Genomic DNA, 19,898 nt, shown 5'->3' on the forward strand with positions numbered 1-19,898 from the left:
TTTAAAAGCCATGTTATCCAGTTAATAGTTAACCCCTGCTTAATATAGTTTTTAGAAATGATGTAAAACTTTCAGATCATCTAAATACTGGAATTTTTTTTAAGTTGGCTGAATCAAAATAAGTTCAGTAAATTAAATCACAGGTCACCAAATATTAATATCTTTCCTTTGTCCCTTATTTTAATCAAGGTGCAAATTTTTGTCCACAGATTTGGGGAGGAAGTTACTTGAGGAGCACAAATTTATGATTCTAGAAGGCTGTAGACAGTTACTTTATATAAGCCTTCATTTTTTCATCTTTTTTAAATAGAGCAGTTTAAATATGTTTTAAATAATTTGTTTTATAAAATATTATTTATATATGAGCTTTCAGGCATATACTTATTGTAAAAAGGAAGTGCTTCCAGATGGGATATTTTCATTTCCTTTAGTAGTTTCTGAACATAATTCTCCATATAAAACCTTGAGTATAAAGATGATGTAGAGCAAAATTTATTTATCAATGATTTCTTGAGCTGTTTAGAGCTCTCTTATATCCATATAGCTATAGGAACGTTTTGAAATGTATTTAATTGATTGATTCTGAGAATTTAAGATGATTGGCAATGCTTTGTTGATTTATGTTTTATTTTTTTCTTTTTGACATAGGTATTACTTTAAACTTAATCCTGATCCATGTAAACCTTTGGCATTTATCCTTATTCCAACTATGGCAGTTCTTGGAAATACTTACACTGCTTCAATAAAATCAAGGTATAGTATTTTAATCTTTTTTTTTTCTCACATCTGTTCCTGGTCTTTATCATACTTTCATGTCTGAAACATGTCTTTCGTTTCTAATTACTTGGACTGTTCCTGAAGGTAAAGCTATAATAGTAATTATGGTTTATGTGCAAATACAGTTTATATGCAAATGTATTATATTTGTTTCCTTAATTATGCATTTTATTTGTTAGGATATAATCATTTTTTTTCTTTAAAAAGTTAACCCTTGAAAGATATGATATCTAAGGTTTGCTTCCAAAAAATATAGGAGGAGTGGAAGTGGGCAGTAATATAGGTAAAGTAAGATTGGCCATGACTTGATAATTTTTGAAGCTGGTTGATGGGTCCATGAGGTTCATTATACTGTTAATCTACTTATGTATATGTTTAAAATTTTCCATAATAAAACTTTACTTTTCATTGACTGCTTGTTTTCTCTGGGAGCCTTTTCAGTTGATTCTGGCAGATAGTTGCAGATATTCTAAAGTCAGGCAGATCTGGGGTTTCAATCTAAGGCTCTGTGTCCTTAGGTAAGTTTCTTAACCCCTCAGTTTCTCTGTTTTCAGAGTAAAAAGGTGATAGCCTTTCGTGATAATATTTTTCTTTTAAAAATAGTGTCTTATCTTACATGCTCCTGTTAGGAATTAAAGATGGTTCCTTTTTTATTTGGTTGAAGTTTTTTGCTGATATTAAATAGGGTGAAAATAAATATTTCTGTAGCTATATTATCTTAGTAAACATTGATTTTTTTCTTATTAGGATAAATCTCTAGAGGTAGCATAGCTGAATAAAAGTCCTACTAATATTTTTCTGTGGTTAAAATTTAAAAGAATAAACAAAACTGGTTATTTACTTACTAGAATATTTTTCTCTTTTCTAGCCAAAATTGACTTGTATTGATCTTTTAAAAAATTTTGGACCGTTAAATTCATTATGCGAAAAATTACTTTATCTAAAATCACTTAGAACACTTTCTCAAAACTGTATAAAAGATTGACATGTTCAGTTTTTGCTCACAATGTATGTTACATTATAATGTATATTTCTGTCTCTTTACAGTAAATTGTTGAAGACTACTTCACAGTTTCCACTTCCTCTGGCTGTTGGTGTGATTGCTTTTGGGTCAGCACACTTATACAGGGTTCCATGCTTTGTCTTCATTCCTCTTTTACTCCATGCATTATGCAACTTTATGTAAGATTGGATTTAAGGAATGATAAAGATCAGTTATGCCTTTAGGGCCAGTAATAAGAGGGAACACACAGATCCATCAGTGTGGGCAGCAAGATCCTTTGGAGAAGACAAGTCTATTTTTACAATGTTGAAAATAGGAAATTAGTTTTGTAATGCTTGAGGAAAGTAGTTGAAGCATGGTTTTGTTTTGTGGTATGACATCTGTGTACTAGTCATTATGAAAAATCAGTAAAAGGATATGGTAGCCTCTGTCTTTGAGGACTCTGCGTATCAGCTAGTCTGCTTGATTGGCCATACCAAGATCTTCTCCTAAACACTCAGTAAATGTAGCATTGTTTGTATCCTCACCTCAAGTATTCTCATTTCATCAAACTTTCTTCTGAAAAGTGGGTTACTTTGTATTTGCTACAGTATACATGTTGAAAAATAAGTCTTAAAAGATTAATGAAATTTAAACTGTTTGCTTTCTCAGAAATGAAATAGCCACAGTCTTTAGTCAGTTTTTGGCAGCCATAGTGAACAAAATAGATCTTTTGTTTTCTTACACCTATGAAAATACAACTTTAAATTCTAAGGAGACATGTTTTCTTGGTAACCAGCAAGATTGATGAATGGAAACATAATTCAAATTCAAAACTCAATGAAATTTTGTTTCTTTTCAAATAAGAATCTTATTTTGTATTCTTAGTGAATATCAGGAGACTACTGAAGAGATGTATTGTTAAATTTGAAGAAAATTTTCATAGATATTTACTTATAGGCATTGGAGCAGTTCAGTCATTCAGTCTATACCATTTTATTTAATTCACTGACCCCATGGTTGTCAAAAGTGCCTCGGGTCATGGTGGATTGTTAAAATAACTAAATTCCAGTGGTCAGAAAAAGCTCTACATTTGCACAGTTTTTATCTACTATGGAAAGAAAATAAGCATGATGAAGTGCAGTACCACATTTAATGTATAAAATTATACTATTAATGGAATAACAGTGGAAAAACTGTTACCCCACTAATAGCATAAGTATAAACAATGAATACCTGAATAAGTTGGAGTGTTTAGCCACTAGGTTTAATAGTGGAATCTTAATTTGCCAAGGTGATTACTATTTGACAGATAAAGAGTAATATTTATATTTCAGATTTCAGCTCACTTTTTGGAAGTAGGTAATGGAGGTAGGTATCTTCGCCTTAAGATAGGATTAACTCAAGGCTGGGGTATACCTGAGTGATAGAGCCCTTCCTTTAGATGTGTATGATGTAAATACCCAAAACCTTGCAAGTGTAGTCCTTAAGTCCCAGTAACTCCACAGTTGTACCTGTGAACTTGTGTCCTTGTTACTGCCCAGGGATGTCCTAGAGTACCAGGTTCATTTTACGTGCCATTGCATCTGGATTCCGTTACAGCCTCTCAGCTGTTACTGCCTACTAGAAGGTTGCTCCCACTTTACTGCCTGTAGAAAGTTACCTCACTTCTTTTCTCATTTGTTCTTTGGGTTCTTGCTGCTTCATCATCAGTTGAAGATGGTCTTGCTGTCATCTATGAGAGTTTTAAGTTTGTTTGATTCCATTGTTGTCTTTCCCAGCTTCATGTTCAGTATTCATATTTTCACTTACTGAGATCATTAAAGGTAAGTGATAACCTCATAGTAGACATGGCAGGCATACCAGGCTCTTGTTTGTTTGATAGAAGCAGCAAAAGGGATAAAATACAGAATACTTGTGTGTTCAAACCTGAAAGGAAAGAGAACTTACCAGATTATATATGCACTTTCCCATGGCATACCACATATGTATTTAAACCAGGACACATCTGCCTAGGTTTAGTTTATACATATACTCATAACAACTTGTGTACATATGGTGTTGTATTTCAAGTTTTCACCCATATGTAGTTGTATTTCACGTTACAGGTTAAATATGTCATTTAACTATTTCTGAATTTGAACTTAGGTCCATATACAGAACTTAAGAAAATTCATTAATTTGAATCTTCTGTTGACAGCCATAATCAATGTGTTTAGATGATCTAAAGTCTCCTTGTTTAGTCATTCCTGCTCATGAATAAAATGTAACAAGCTTAAATTTCTCATTTGTGAGTAGTACATTAGCTTTTTAAAGCAGCAGACTAGGCACATTAGTTTCCATGAAAATTTCATGTGAGTGTCATTATCATCAAGTCCTAAAGTCTTATTTATTCCAACAAAATATTTTATTTTAGGACTACAAAAAGGATTCTCATTAAGCATGTTATAAACAGCAGTAGTTTGGGGTTTTTTTAACATATATTTAATATTATAAGTATATGTATACACACACACACACACACACACACATTTTGACAGAGTCTTCATCAAGTCCTAATGCACTTTAAAACCAAATAACTACCAGAGATGAGAAAGTAGGCTCTGTCTGAAGATTAACAAAACTGATGTTTCTATCACTTGAGAAAAGGAAAGTCCTTTGTCTTTAAATTCACGTTATTTGAACCATGCCTACAATCTATATTATTAGCTGGCAAAACAGCACAGGTTTATCAGAAATGTTACCGAAAATGAAATTGTTCATTGGCAGTTAGGGATTATCTAATTTAGCAAACCTCTGAGCTCTATTGTTATGACATTTTTATTTAGATTTTTTTTTGAGTTTTGAGTAAGTTTTGAACTTATAAAAATTACTCCTGGATCCTATTGTTGATACCTAGACCAAATATATACTGGACAGGACAAACAGTGAGCACTTTCAGTGTCTCTGAAGAGTCCTCTGGAGTTACTACTTTTATAATTTGGAACAGATAATATGATAGAAATCATTAATACTCTCTTTTCTTTATCTTTTTCATGTTGGGAATTACACAGGTTCTGCTAGCTCTTCTCTTGGTTGTCACCAGAATGAAAGTATTTAAAACAGTAGTCCTAAAAAAAAAGCATTTGTGCCTGGTTAACACTGATTTTGAGTCTCTTCAATATATATATTGATCATGTGTTAATTAATCTTTAATTTTTTTTTCATATTTTGCTCAGATAAATTCAGGTGTATATAATAGAATACGTTTTCTTGTTTGAACTACACTATAATATCTGCATGATTATACAGTAAGGAAAAGAAATAAAGAACTATAGTAGGCCTAGTAACTGTTTGTTGTTGATTATCCTGTCACTCATGCAGATGGTACACATTTCCACCACACACACATACTTACATGAGGCAGATTGTCTGATTTGTTCATTATCTAGTTCCCATTCTTTTCTAAACTCTTCAGACTTTTCACTTATAGCATAGTGTGTTCTTTTTACCTCACTGCTTATTAGCATCTCTTACAGAAGGTGGTCAAGGGAAATAAAACTCAATAAAAGGTAAAACTCAATTTTCATTTTATTCTTGAGAGCTCTGGGGAAATAGGGTAAACACAAAGATGATGAGATAAACTAGGGCTGTTGATTCCCAAATCCCCAGACAATTCAATTAGCCTGTATTTTCATCTTAAGCGTTAGGTCTAAATTAGTGTAGTATCTTGCTTTATTGTGAGGTTTAGTGCAAAACCTTACAGTGCTGCATTTGCAATTTTTTAGGAACTTGTTATGAAAATCAGTTGGGAAAATTTGTTTTAATGTGTTGAGACCTTCTATGACTAAGGCATTGATTTCATCATCACTTTTTTCTCTGTGTTTTATTTTTATAAATTTATTTTATTTATTTATTTTTGGTTGTGTTGGGTCTTTGTTGCTATGTGCGGGCTTTAGTTGCAGCGAGTCGGGGCTACTCTTTGTTGCGGTGCACGGGCTTCTCATTGCAGTGGCTTCTCTTGTTGCAGAGCACGGGCTCTAGGCACACAGGCTTCAGTAGTTGTGGCTCACAGGCTCTAGAGCACAGGCTCAGTAGTTGTGGCACACGGGCTTAGTTGCTCTGCGGCATGTGGGATCTTCCTGGGCCAGGGATCAACCCTCTGTCCTCTGCATTGGCAGGCAGATTCTTAACCACTGCGCCACCAGGGAAGCCCTTCTCTGTGTTTTAGATTTGTGAAATTACAGGAAACAAGATACCTTGTGTAGTTTTGGGGGAGTCAATTTGGAGAGTATAGCACTCCCCAGGAAAAAGGAAGCAATAAAAGTATCTTTGTATTATGAAATTAGACTCAGACAGAAAACATCTTGCCACATAAGGTAAATGTAGAAGATACTATTACAAAATAATAAGATGATTGGGAGCTGAAATTTTATTTTGGTCTTTTTGAACAAAGAACATTTCAAGTTCTGTAATGAACTTTTACTTATACATTATTAATCATGCATTCTTTCACAATATATTTTAACAGCCTGAGGAAATAGAAAGTTTGTGAGGCTACTCACATTCTTTACTTTTAGTAAGGATAATAGGAAAGAAAAGTCAGACCCGTAATCCAAATCTGAGTATGTATACTCTTAAATGCTCAAGAATTCACATTTTTGATAAATAAATTATATTATGAATACAGATGACTGAATTTTATAATTAATAACTTAGTCTTAAGAATGGAATAAAATTTGGAAATAGAATAAACTGTTATTTAATTTATAGTAGAAGTGTAACAGTACCCCTGAATTGGTAATGTTGCTTTCAAAAGATGATATTCTGAGCTACATCTTGATTACATTGTCTGTAGTTGAAAAATTTTAAATCAAATACAGTACTTTCTAAAAGTGTTTGGCATGTTAACATTGCCAAAAATGACTATGTTTTAGAATACGTAACCAGTTAATTTCTGATGACTTTGTATAGGACTTGATATATGTGAGTCAGATTTATTCTGTACTCATTCTGTACATTGTAACTTTGAACACTTATGAAAAACTGTATCTGTTGATGTAGTTTTATTAGTTAGTATAAATTTGTTTGCATATTTGAACATTAATCTTAGTTCAGGAAATCTAAACCTAACCATTTTTGTAAAGTTCATATGCTATTTTTTTCAGTATTATCTTGGTTTTTAGTATTTATATAGTAGAAATGTTACTAGTAAAAATTTATAGACAAAGCATAGAACTATTAACTGTTCAAAAGCCTAAGTGTTAGGCATATTTTGTATTTCATGTTGCACTTGTTTCATATTGGACTTTTTAAAACATCCCTTTTTTAGGAAAAAAAAAGATGCGTTTGAATTTTTTTTAGCATAAAACTCTACGTTGGAAAATAGAACTGTTTTCATATGGTTAGCAAAAACACACTTTGTCACCAAAGCTAAATGAAACAGTAAAATACCTCCAGATATTTGTGCTAATGAACTTTTCTTACCATATTGGGATTAAAGCAAAAATAATCTTTTCAGTATTTTTCTTCTAGGACTTATATTAAATACACATCATCAAAACTTATATTCCATATCCTAATTTTTCTTTCAAAATATGTAAAGCTTATAGCATAGTGTATTCTATTTTGTCTGATTTCTGGAATAGTGTTTTCTGGTTTTATTGGGTGAAAGTTAGTTTACCCAATAATGATCTTTCAGTAATTAGTTGAAGAAATCATTTAGGTAATCTTGCTTCAGATTCATTCTGTAAAACTTTAAATTCTGTTGCCCAGATCATTTTTAGTACAGGTGTCTCCCATTTATGTAACAGAAAGTTTATTGTGGAATTTCTATGGTTTTCTATGTGTTTCCATTCAGTCCCTCTATACAGTCACATGTTTCATAGGGGAGAATTATCCACTAGAACTAAACATAATACAATGAAATAAACATTGTAAAATGCATCTTAAAGGAAAATATAAGAACAAGATGTTAATGCTAAAATGTTAACATTGATGTGGTAGTGTACTCATGAGAGAAAGCAGAAATATGATAGATTCAGAAACTGTTGTGTTTATATGGTTGACATTCTTTAATTTCTCTCCTACAGAAATTTTCAGAGGGAATTTCAGTCCCTCATATTATGGTTTTTCCCATAATTTAATGTCACTTAACTGTTTCTCTGCCCAGTCACGTTGAGGTAGTTTGCATAAGTAGCCTTGGAAGTAAAGAGACAGAAGAGAAAGCCAAATATTAAAATGTTTGGCCTTGATTTAGTTACAGTTTATCCAACTATCTTGTAGGGACATGGATGATATTAATAAAAAGATGATATACGAGACCTAAAAATTCAGTGAACATTATTTTTGGAATGAGTTGGTCCTTTTTGTTGAATAATTTTATCCTAAGTAGGAGATGCCTGTATTTAACATAACCATGCTTTCTACATAAGCAGATAATGTATTTGTTGGAATATTGGTAGAAATAATCTTCTCTGCCTCCACTATGGAACTGGAAAAATCCAATTTTTAGTGTATATAAATTAGGAAATTGTATATTTACATTTTTAAAACTATAAAAATGACTTAGATATATTATTTTGAAGTGATTGTATTACCATTTCTTAAACTTATGACTAACTATAAATGTAGCCACATACCCATGAGAAACCAGACCAAAATTGAATGCATATTTTCACTGTGACCTTGAACTTACAGTTTGGGATAAAACAGACTGTGTCTTAAAATGATGAAGGAATGCCCTGCAGTTTTATAACTATATATTTATTATGGGTGGTCTTCTCAAAGTGGCCCCAAATTCTTTTCTTTGAGGTTGGTGAAGTAAAAATTTTAAGTAAAAATTGATCAGTATTTCCCTTAGTATCTGCTGAACTATTGCTCTAGAGGCCTCCTTTAATTTCCACAGTTCCCGTTTCAGATTAAAATTGATTTACACTTCATAGGTGTAGAAAATTAAGGTTGGTTAAAGTTTCTGAAAATAAATTTATTTTAGGAGAAGGTGCTGGCACTTCTGAACTTATTAGGCATGGAAAAATTAATCTTCAAATGTAATTTTTTGTCTTTTTAGTGAATACTCTTATCAAAAACATGAATTCTTCCCTAAAACCTGTACTTATTGTTCCTCAAATTATTGAGGCTTGTATTTGTATATCCAATAAAGTTAATTTAGTCAATAATAATTTCTCAGTAGTTAAATATAAACTCACATTCATGCATATTTTTAAACATTTTCTCTTTTACTTTTTCCTTCCTAATTATTTTTAATGTATCAAGAGAGAACTGGCTCCAGATTTTTGTGGGTTTTTCTTTTAATGTAAAGACTGACATTTTTACTGTGCTTATTTAAAATAACATACAATTTCTATCAAAACAGATTATTCCATTCATAGGACATTCATAGTCTCGGCCAAAAGATGCCCACATCTCTGTGTGGCATCTCAGAATTTTTTTGTATATTTTTCAATTTCAATTTTGAACATAAACTCTACAATTTTCTTCTCATTTTACCTCCACTGCCTCCCATCAAAGACAAAAATATAGGTTTCTCTAAAAGCATGTAAAAAGAAAACATGTCTTTCCTTAAAGCATGGTCAAATTGAGATGGAAATAGTTTGGGTAAGTGTATGTAATACAATAAAATACATGGCTGTCAACTCACATCAGTTTCTATATTATAGTTAAAAGTTTATAGAGGACAAACTATGTGTTTTACTGAGACTCAGTAATCATTTATTTGCAAATCAATAATTTTACTCTCATCCAGAAAATGCAGTGCATAGTAATTATACTTAACAGTGCAAAACAATTTGTCCTATAGAATATACTGAAAAATGATTGTCACCTTGCAGATTTTTCTTTTTAAACATGCATGATCTTCTCCAGTACTTTGTACAATGTATGGTATACTAAATACATTTATGTGTAATTTTGTGTGTATTTTTTATGGTATAATTAACTTTATTACATTTAACTGGTTGTAATGCACAAAAAGTGCTATTTATTGTACTCTGTAGAGTTTTGTGAATGTTTTTATCTGTGTTTCAACATTATGATGTAGGGTTTAATAGATGAATATTTGCCTTCAGTCTCTGCTCAGGTATTAATGTGTAGCAATTTTTGGTGCTTTCTTTTTTAACTGTCATAATCTGGTGTTCGGAATGTTCAACAATAAATTTGGTGAACAAGAACACGTGGTGCAGAATTGCTTACCAGTTCACATACTCCACAATACCATCTCAGGAAAAACCCTTAAAATGATTTCTTTATAGCATGTCTAGCATTTCAGAAGTTTGAATGCCTAAGCATGGGACATGATAAACAAGATACATCACAGGTAAATATTGGAAGCAAGATAATTTCTAGTATTTCCCAACTTGATATCTTGTAGCTTCCCATATGCATTTGTATGGACATTTTATGGTTCACGTTCTATTTTAAAGAATTGCACAGTCATGTTTCTCCCAGAGACCGTGCTTTCCACTTTTCTTATGCTAACTTAATATATATTCTTGGGTGCCCCATTTCCCAAATTACGTGAGAATAATTTAGACATTTTTTGAAAACAGATTCCCTGGTCATCTTAGAAGTACTAAATTTGATCTGTAAGGAGGAGACCTGGGATTCTGTTTTAACAAGTGCCTCAAACCTTGCTTTAGTCAATAAAATTTAACTTGTTAGAGCTCCTAGAAGCAACTAGAAAGGCTGTCTTTAGGATTACTTAGAGGATTATCTTGAAACCACCCAATGTGGAGGCCACTAGAGTGTACAGCATGAAAGCCTCATAGACCTTTCCCACTAGTTATTCTTTAATCGATTCCCACTTCATCTTCACTTTCTTTCTGTAAGATAGATAGATCTTAGATCTGTAAGATAGATAGGTAGGTAGGTAGATGGATAGATAGATTACAAATTTAACAGCTTAAAACAACACCTATTTATTTACTCAATTCTGTAGGTCAGAAGTCTGGGCACAGACCAGCTGGGTTCTCTGCTCAGAATCACACTTCTGAAATCAAGGTAACAGGACTGCAGTCCCATCTGAGATTCATTCAGGTTGTTACAGGTGGAGGTTCCTGTTTTCTTGCTGGCTGTCAACTTCTTAGCTCCCTGTGTCTTTCCCTGCTGTGTAGCCCTCCAAAAGGTTGGTTTACTCCTTCAAGACCAGCAGGAGAATTCCTCTCACATTTTGAATCTCTTCAACTTCCTTTGTCTCTGACCTTTAGACCCAGATTTAGAGGTCTCTTGTTAGCAGCTCAGATCCACTTGAGATAGTTTCTCTTTTTTTTTTTTTTTTTTTTTTTTTTTTTGCGGTATGCGGGCCTCTCACTGTTGTGGCCTCCCCCGTTGCGGAGCACAGGCTCCGGACGCGCAGGCTCCGGACGCGCAGGCTCAGCGGCCATGGCTCACGGGCCCAGCCGCTCCGCGGCATATGGGATCCTCCCAGACCGGGGCACGAACCCGTATCCCCTCGGCAGGCGGACTCTCAACCACTTGCGCCACCAGGGAGGCCCGATAGTTTCTCTTTTGATTAACTCAAGGTCAACCTTAATTATACCTGCAGACTCCTTTTTGCCATATAAGGTAACATCATATTCCCATATACACATTGTCCGCTCACACTCAAGAGGCATGGATGATACAAGGTGTATACACTAGAGAGAGAGAGACTCTTGGGGGCCATTTTAGAAGTATGCCTTCCATGCAATATTAGGGAACTGAAGTCTTTTTCATAATTGCTGTGCTTAAATAATATTATTCCATAGTTTTAATTGAAAGAGCTGATAAATATAAAATATTTCAGGGAAAGAAAAGCCCCTCAATTCTTGGACTGAATTTTAAACAACGCTTAGAGATGAAAACAGTCTCCCATCCCTGGGTTAATCTGTGTGTGTGTGTGTGTGTGTGTGTGTGTGTGTGTGAGATTATAATTAGTTTAGAGATTGTTTTGTTCCTTCTTGTTTCTTTTCAACAGTTAGAACTTGGATATGGCGTGAAATTAAGGAATAGTAGACTAGCTTACCTTATCAAGTGAATGGAAACATTTTACTGTACTTAATAGATACAAGTTCATACTGGGTATAGGTCAAGAGTAATGATCAATTCAAACAACATTACATAAAATATTAAAATTGAACTTTTAAAAATACTTCTGGTGATTTGCTTTTCTCTTGAATATGTTTGGAGAAAGAATTGAGTTTCATTAGACTTCCTAGATGTGCTTAAATCGTCGTATACAGTGTAAATGGAAATCTTTAGGTTTTGCAGTTGTGTGCTCATTTGAATATCCATGTATGTAAATCAGCCTATCCTTCAGGATCAAATAGTTCTATAAGATATGTTCACATGCTAAAAAAGATTCAATCATTATGCTTTTTACCCTTAGTATTTGTGCCATTCTGATCAAGAAAGAATTATAGAAGGTTGAGAAAAATAGCTAGAATGATCTAGGGACTGGAGTGTAAGATTTGACTGAAACAATAAAGGCCTTTTTACTCTGGAATTGCAGATATTTAGGTAGAAGGTGTTTGAAGAGGAAACTTCATGATTCACACTCTTTTTGTTCCCTGGCTTACAGGAAATAACAGTATTTTATGTGGTACACATTACAGAGATGGTTGGTTGCCCTTAAGAAAGTGATACAAGATTGGGATGGAGGAGAGAGGAAGAAAACCTTTCTATAAAATGTTTGACCTACTGGAGAAAAAAGGAATTTAGTTAAGAAAGGAACTTGGTTTACTCTTCTTAGAAAACCAAAGTGTGCAATATAGTTGTATTTTAAACTAGGAATGTGTAACAGTCACTGCACTTAAAAAATCTTTGTTCTAGCTAATTTTTAAGTAGAATAAATAAAAGGTTTAGTTACATATATAAATTACAGATCCACAGAGTACTGTAAAAGGAAATGTGATTGTTTTGGACAGTGATCTCCAAACTTTTTTGATTGCACTCCCTTATCATTAAAAAAGTTTGAACTTTACCCCCATAAACATACTACTAATATAATAATATGTAAACTTTAATTATATGTAACTTTTACATATAATTTTATTGTATATAGTAATTAATATATGTAATTTTAATAGAGGAATAACATCAGATATGGTTAAATTATTGTTTTTAATTCTTCTTTTAAGATTCATTATCTATTTTGGGCTGTGTTGGGTCTTAGTTGAAGCATGCGGGATCTTTCGCTGTGGCATGTGAACGTCTCTCTAGTTGTGGCATGCGGGTTTTCTCTTCTCTAGCTGTTGTGGGCAGGCTCCAGAGCGCATGGGCTCTGTAGTTGTGGTGCACGGGTTCCAGAGCGCGTGGGCTCTAGTTGAGGCACGCAAGCTCGGTAGTTGTGGCCCGTGGGCTGAGTTGTCCCGTGGCACATGGGATCTCAGTTCCCTGACCAGGGATCTAACCCACGTCCCCTGCATTGGAAGGCGGATTCTTTACCACTGGACCACCAGGGAGGTCCCTGTTGTTTTTAATGCTTAATGAGCCTGACAAAAGAGTAGAAGTGTAGACACTGGTAAATTTTCTTTTGTTGGTTTGCATTAATGGTATTATTTTCAAATTTTGTTGTAAGGAGTAGTGTCTTGTAAGGTATATTTTTAAGCTGCTTATTCATTTTGTGATAGTTATGTTAGTTAAAACCAGATAATGTGATAAATACTTAATATAATGAATGGATTTTAACTGGCTCATAGATGTTACCAAGTCACAATATGCTTAAGTGAATGAAAAAAACTAGTGGGGTGCCCTGTCATCCTCCAACAAGCTGTAGAATTCCCACTCTTCTCTCAGAATATATCTCACGCTCTATGTATGATCAGCTATGAAGAAGGCTGAGTAAGGGCATTGGTATCAATTCATGTATAAAATGCTGGTACACTAATTTGTTAGATTAAAAACATGAAAATGAATTGTTTTCCTCCCACATCCCAACATGTTGCCTTGCACACCACTTCGAATGTACACAACCCCCTTCTGAAGACACTTAGTTTAGAATATATTTTTGTAAGCCTTTGAAGTCTTTAATAGGTTTTAATATCTATATTTATATTATCCTGAAAGCAAAAAAAATGAGGTTTCTGGATCAGGAACCAACTATAATGACTTAAAGCAATAACCACGGCAGTTCCCCTTGCCTCATTCTTCCCCCTTGAGGGCAGTGTGAGGAGGACCAGGTGAACCCTGAATGTTCAAATGGGGTTTTCTGTTTTGTTCTGCACCACAGGAAAGGAACTCTGAAATTATAAATCTGGGAGTTTATATAAGCTACATGCTGCCCTCTTCCCCTCCTGAGAGAGGAAGTAAAGCCTTTGTTCACAAATGTTTTACAGTCTTTTAGAATGTAAGCAGACGGCTCCAGGTTTCATCTTCCCGTAAAATGTAAGTGTGTGGCTCCACCAAACAGGAGGCAAGGGGAAGAAGAGCACTGGAGAGTAAATGTTTATGTTTCTGGGAGAAGGAGACATGTCTTGATAGCATGTCAATTTCCTTTGCTCAGGAAGCCAAACCGTGCAGAAACATGAAAATATACACGAGGCATTGTTCCCCTGATAGCCTTCTTGGGGCACAGAAGTAATGCCTCGCTCCAAGCTGGCTTACTGTTAGAAACATTTAATGACCAAAGGAATTGAGTAGGGCACCTTAAACGTCATGACTTACAATCCTTCAGCTGTGATCTATTGGGTAGGGTAGACAGGAATGAAACTGGTAGAGCCAGCATTGGGGAGTTCTTTTCTGATACTGAAGTTTGTAAAATCTTTGTGTGTAAAAAAATTAATGGGAATAAAATACGCAGGATGGAAGGGAAGTAGGTGAGACAAGGAGAAGGAGATCATTTATCAAACTGCTACAAAATTTGGAATACTAGTAATGATGATTTAAACTAGGTTGGGAGCCAAAAAAAGAGTGAAACAATGTAAGGGGACTCTTTAGGGGTTAGCAACTAATTGGATGTGGTAGACAAGCCTCTTTCTGCGTTAGATTTGACGTGGGACCTAGCCTGACTCCCTGTGTGTAGCATATTATGAACACAACCAAAATGTCTTAAGTTGCTGCCAGCCAATAGCCTATCTTAATTTTCATTTTTCCCAAGATCCTAGGTACCTTAACTACAGCAGACCAAGTGGAGAATGGATTTTCTGAATCTCCATTTTGTTCTTTCTTCGTCTTGTTGCAGTACCTTATAGTTTTAAATTAACTTTTTTTTTATTGTTCCAGTGAGACTAAAATGCAGTAAGATCTTTAGGTGCCAAAATGCAACTAACTGGAATCCTTAATCAGAAATATACTCTGTAATTCAACTTTGAAAGAAAAGAAACAAATCATAGAAAAACTAAAAAGTATAAGCAATTTCTTTAAATAAAAACATTCCAGACCATACTGTGGGGTTTCTACAGACCACCTTGTCACCTATACTTTATTCTCTCAGCAGACATTCACTAAGTACCTATTGTACCAGAATCCATGCCAGACACATTCACGTTCAGTTTCTCATTTCATTCTCCATAAAAACCTTTAGAGGGAGGATTATTATCCTCCATTACAATAAAAGAAATAGTCTCAGAAAAATTAAGCAATTTGCCCATAGTAGAATTCAAACCAGACTGTCTGAGTTCTGCAATATGTAATTATCAATACTAGTTCACTTCCTACTCTCTGAAAATCTTTTCTGACCATACTAGTTACTCCTTTTGCTTTGGAAAAAAATGTTTCCAACGATATACCCACAGCTTTCCTTATTACTCTTTCTATATTTTCCATTAGAGATTTCATCTGTGACTTCAGTGTTATATTCTTGGTTGATGATTCACCAAGTCAGACAGACTTGCTCCCTCAGTTCCATATCTAAGTATTTCTGAATCAGTGGTAATGTATTTAGCCTTCCTGAGACTGTATCCTCATCCATAAATTGTGACAATATTATCTTAAATATTACCATTAAATGAGATAATGAACCAAATACATCTGACACCTTTGTGTACAAGAAATGATAGGTGCTTTCTTCCAGCTCTCCAATCTCTAGTTTCCTCCAAACTAAACAAATTCAGTTGCAACTCATTGTTGAAATTTAACCTTATGATTTCTCTCCCTCCCTAATTAACAACTCCTTTCAGTTTCCAAATTTCTCTTAAATCCTCCAGCTACTAAAGTTGAACCTCCATTCATTTTGATCATGTCTCCTTTGCCTACTATCTAGTTCCTCTTTGCATACCACAGGCCCTGAAGAGTCCAGCACTTTAGGGCCACCCTTACATTAGTTCACGCTTTTCTGACTCCCACCCTAATTCAGACCATCATTACTAGTATTCCTAATTTTGCAGCAGCTTCACAAATGATCTTCTCATTGTCTCATCCTCTTCCTTTTTATCCTGCTTATTCCCATTAATCCTTTTTAAAACAGCAGTTTAGCATTATCACTCTCTTTTTCAAAACCTTTTAATCTTCCCCCATGTTTGATAGGAAACAGTCTGAACTCCTTGATAGTTTGATCCACTTCCAGCCTTCTCTCCTACCGTTTCCTAAAGACACCCATCTCCTCCCCACACAGGCTGTTTCAGTTAGGATTAGTTTGCAAGAAACAGGAAGCCTGAGAAATAATTGCTTAAACAATCAAATTTTCAGGTAGAAAGTCCAGGATAAGACTCCATGAAGTCATCAAGAACCAAAGTTCCTTCTATCACATTTGTTCTTCATCCTTAATGTGTGGCTTTCATAACAAGACCGTGCCTGCATGATATTTCCATTCCAGGAAGGAGGGGAAAGGAGCAAAAGGAATTTTGCCTTTTATTTGGAAAGGATTCTCCCTCTCCTCTCCCTTTCCCACTCTCAGGGACTTCCATTTACAGCTACAGGCCAGAATAATATCGTATCACCACTAAAGAAATGCAAGGGAGATGGCGGAATCAAGTTTTTAAGCTGGGTTTGTGCTACCCCAAACAAAATCTAAGAAGAAAGGTGTATTTCTTGGGCTGCTATAATAGGATTCCACAGACTCCGTGGCTTAAGCAACAGAAATTTATGTCTTCAAGTTCTGGAGGCTGAGAAGTCCAAGATCAATGTGCCAGCTGATAGGGGGTTAGGACTTCAACATATGAAACTTTGGGGGGAGGGGAACACAATTCCGCCCATAACAAAAGGGATAAAATGAAACAATGAACCAAGTCTGCCACACACGCAAACTTGGCTACTGCATCTCCTTTGTCTTCTTCCTTTTGCTACTTCGCTGCCTTTGCTCAAGAACTTCTTCCTCCCACATCTTTGCTGTCAAAACTTTCTCCGTAAAAATCTACCTATTGCCAGTCAGGACTAATCTTCTTATCCCCACTTCTAGCTCTTGCTGTCATAGTTTCATATCCTATGGGAATCATCACATTAGGTCACATTATATGCAGTTCTTAATAATAGTGACATTTATTTAGCATCTACATGTCAAGTGCCCTTTATATGTATCATTTCTAAATCTTACAACAACACTGCAAAGTAGGATTACTTCACAGATGAGGAAATTGAGGTGCAGAGAGATTAAATAATATTTGCCCAGGAGAATGGCAGAGTCCAGTTTTGAACATGGTTAAATTTGGTTCTGAAACTCCACCACACCATGCTGTTTCTCCATATAGATTGTTTGTTCCTAGCAGGCAGGGATCGTGTCCCTTTCCATACACCTATTTGTAGTCCCACACTTAGCAATGCATATTTTACATGGTAGAAATTTGTTAAATATTTTTTCAAATGAGTAATCATAACAGTGACCCAAGATAATTCAAAACCTGATTTAACAACAACAAAAATTATGTCTGTAACAAAATTGCCTATGTGTTGATAATTGCTGAAGCTGAGTGGTAAGTACGCGGACTTGCATTATTCTTTTCTCCTTACTTTTGTATATATTGGAGTTTTATATAACAGAAATTTTAATTATGGTCCAGTTATTATATTTACTAAATAGATTAAAACATTTAGAAAAACTTTCAGAAATAATTGAAGTTGTTCTTTTTACAATTGACCCCAGCTAATTTGAAAGTAGTATTACCTGTGGTTCCCTATGTGTAAGATTACATATTATAATCCCTAAAGCAACCATTAAAATAATAATTCAAAGAGGTATAGCTAGAATGTCAATAGAGAAATTAAAATAGAAATTTTTAAATATTTTTAAAGCCCAAATCATAAAAGACAAAAATTGATGAATTAGACTTCACCAAAAATAAAAACTTCAACACTGTTCAAAAACAGTGTTAAGAAAATGAAAACACAATTCGCAAGTGAGAGAAAACCAAACATACATCTGATAAAGAACTTGTATGTAAAATATATATAAAGAATTTTCAAAATTCACCAACAAGAAAACAACTAAATTTATAATGAGCAAAATACTTAAACACTTCACCAGAGAAGATACATGGATGACAAACTAAGTGCATGAAAAGATGCCCAACATAGTCACTAGAAAAATGCTAATTATAACCACAATGCCTAAAATAAAAATTTTCAAAAACTGGCAATCATGCTGGTAAAGATTTGAAGCAACTAGAATTCTCATACATTGCTGGTGGGAATGCAAAAGAGAATGTCACTTTAGAAAACAGTGGCAGTTTCTTAGAAAGTGAAACATACCTTTAGCATATGAACCAGCAATACCACTTCCATATGTTTACTCAAAAGAAATGAAAACCTATGTCAAAACAAAGACCTATATGTAGATATTTATAGCAACTTTGTTAATAATTTCCCCAAGCTGGAAGCAAACCAAGTGTCTGTCAACTGGTGCATGGATAGAAAATTTGTGGCACATCCATAAAATAGAATATTACTTGGGAAGTAAAAAGAAGTGAACAGCTGATATGTGAAATAATATTGATGACTCTTAAGTTCAGTATGCTAACATGCCATATTGTGTGATTCTACTTATATGAGAGAAAAAGGAAAAACTGTAGTGACAGAAAACATAAGAGTGATTACAGGGGAACTGACTCCAAAGGGGCTTGAGGGTAATTTTGGGGGTGATGGAAATGTTCTAAATCTTGATTGTGATGGTGGTTACATAGCTATACAAAATGTGTGGAACTTTTTACTAAAAGGATATATAAGTTACATGCTAATAAACCTGACTTAGAAAAATTAAAGCTTCCCACAAAGAAAACTCCAGGCCCAGTTGATTTCAGTGGTGAATTGTATTGAAGTTTTAATTCTGTTGAACATTGGGTAACACCAATGTTGACAACTCTTTTGGAAAATAAAAGAGGAGGCACCACTTCCCAAATCATGTTATGAGGCAAGCATAGCCTGATATCAAAGCGTGACAAAGAAATGACAAAAAGTTACTGACCAACATTCCTTGTTAACATAAATGTGAAAGTTCTTAATGAAATACCAGCAAATCAAACCCAGTAATTTATAAAAGCCCTCAGGAATATATAAATCAACTACTAGGACTGGTATGGTCACAGAATTTAAGGTCAATATACAAAAAATATTTTCCATATTCAAATATCAAACAACTGTAAAATAATTTTTATAAAATGCCATTTATAAGATACTTAGGAATAAATAAAAATATGTACAAGGTCTCTCCACCAAAAACTACAAAATATTGCTTAGAGAAAAATTTAAAGCCCTAAGATAAAGAGAGATAATATTCATTGATTGGAAGACTCACTATTTTTAAGATGTCATTTTTCTCCAAAATGATACATAACATTAAATGCAATCTCAATAAAAATTCCAGCAGGCTATTTTTCTAAAATTCTACAAGCTGATTCTAAAATGGATATAGAAAAGCAAACAATTTCAAATAGTCACAACAATTTTGGAAAAGAATCACACCAATACGTGACTTCAAGACTTACTATAAAGCTACGGTAATCAAGGCAGTATGATACTGGCAAAAGGATAGATAAGTGGTAAGTACATCAGTGGAACAGAACAAAGAGTTCAAAAATAAACCCACGTGTTTATGGTCAATCGATTATTGACAAAGGTGCCAAAACATTCCAGTGGGAAAAGAAAATCTTTTCAACATACAGTTCTGGAGTAACTGGATACTTATATGGAAAAAAAAAATAAGCCTGGACCCTTCCTCACATCATATACAAAACTAACGAGATGAATCATAAACCTAAATGTAAAAGCTAAACTATAAAGCTTCTAGAAGAAAATA

General features: G+C 34.1%; 1 protein-coding gene across 1 annotated transcript in view; it reads left to right on the top strand.

Moving 5' to 3' along the window:
- Positions 1-6,865, top strand: part of PGAP1 (post-GPI attachment to proteins inositol deacylase 1) — a 67,394-nt gene extending 60,529 nt beyond the window's left edge. The window contains exons 26-27 of the mRNA XM_060106830.1: positions 649-753; positions 1,825-6,865. Of these exons, the coding sequence (XP_059962813.1) occupies positions 649-753; positions 1,825-1,963 (244 nt within the window). The 3' untranslated portion in view covers positions 1,964-6,865. The remainder of the gene's footprint in view (positions 1-648; positions 754-1,824) is intronic.
- Positions 6,866-19,898: the final 13,033 nt, after the last annotated feature.

Source organism: Mesoplodon densirostris, chromosome 8 (genome assembly GCF_025265405.1).
Source record: "Mesoplodon densirostris isolate mMesDen1 chromosome 8, mMesDen1 primary haplotype, whole genome shotgun sequence".
NCBI classification, from domain to species: domain Eukaryota; kingdom Metazoa; phylum Chordata; class Mammalia; order Artiodactyla; family Ziphiidae; genus Mesoplodon; species Mesoplodon densirostris.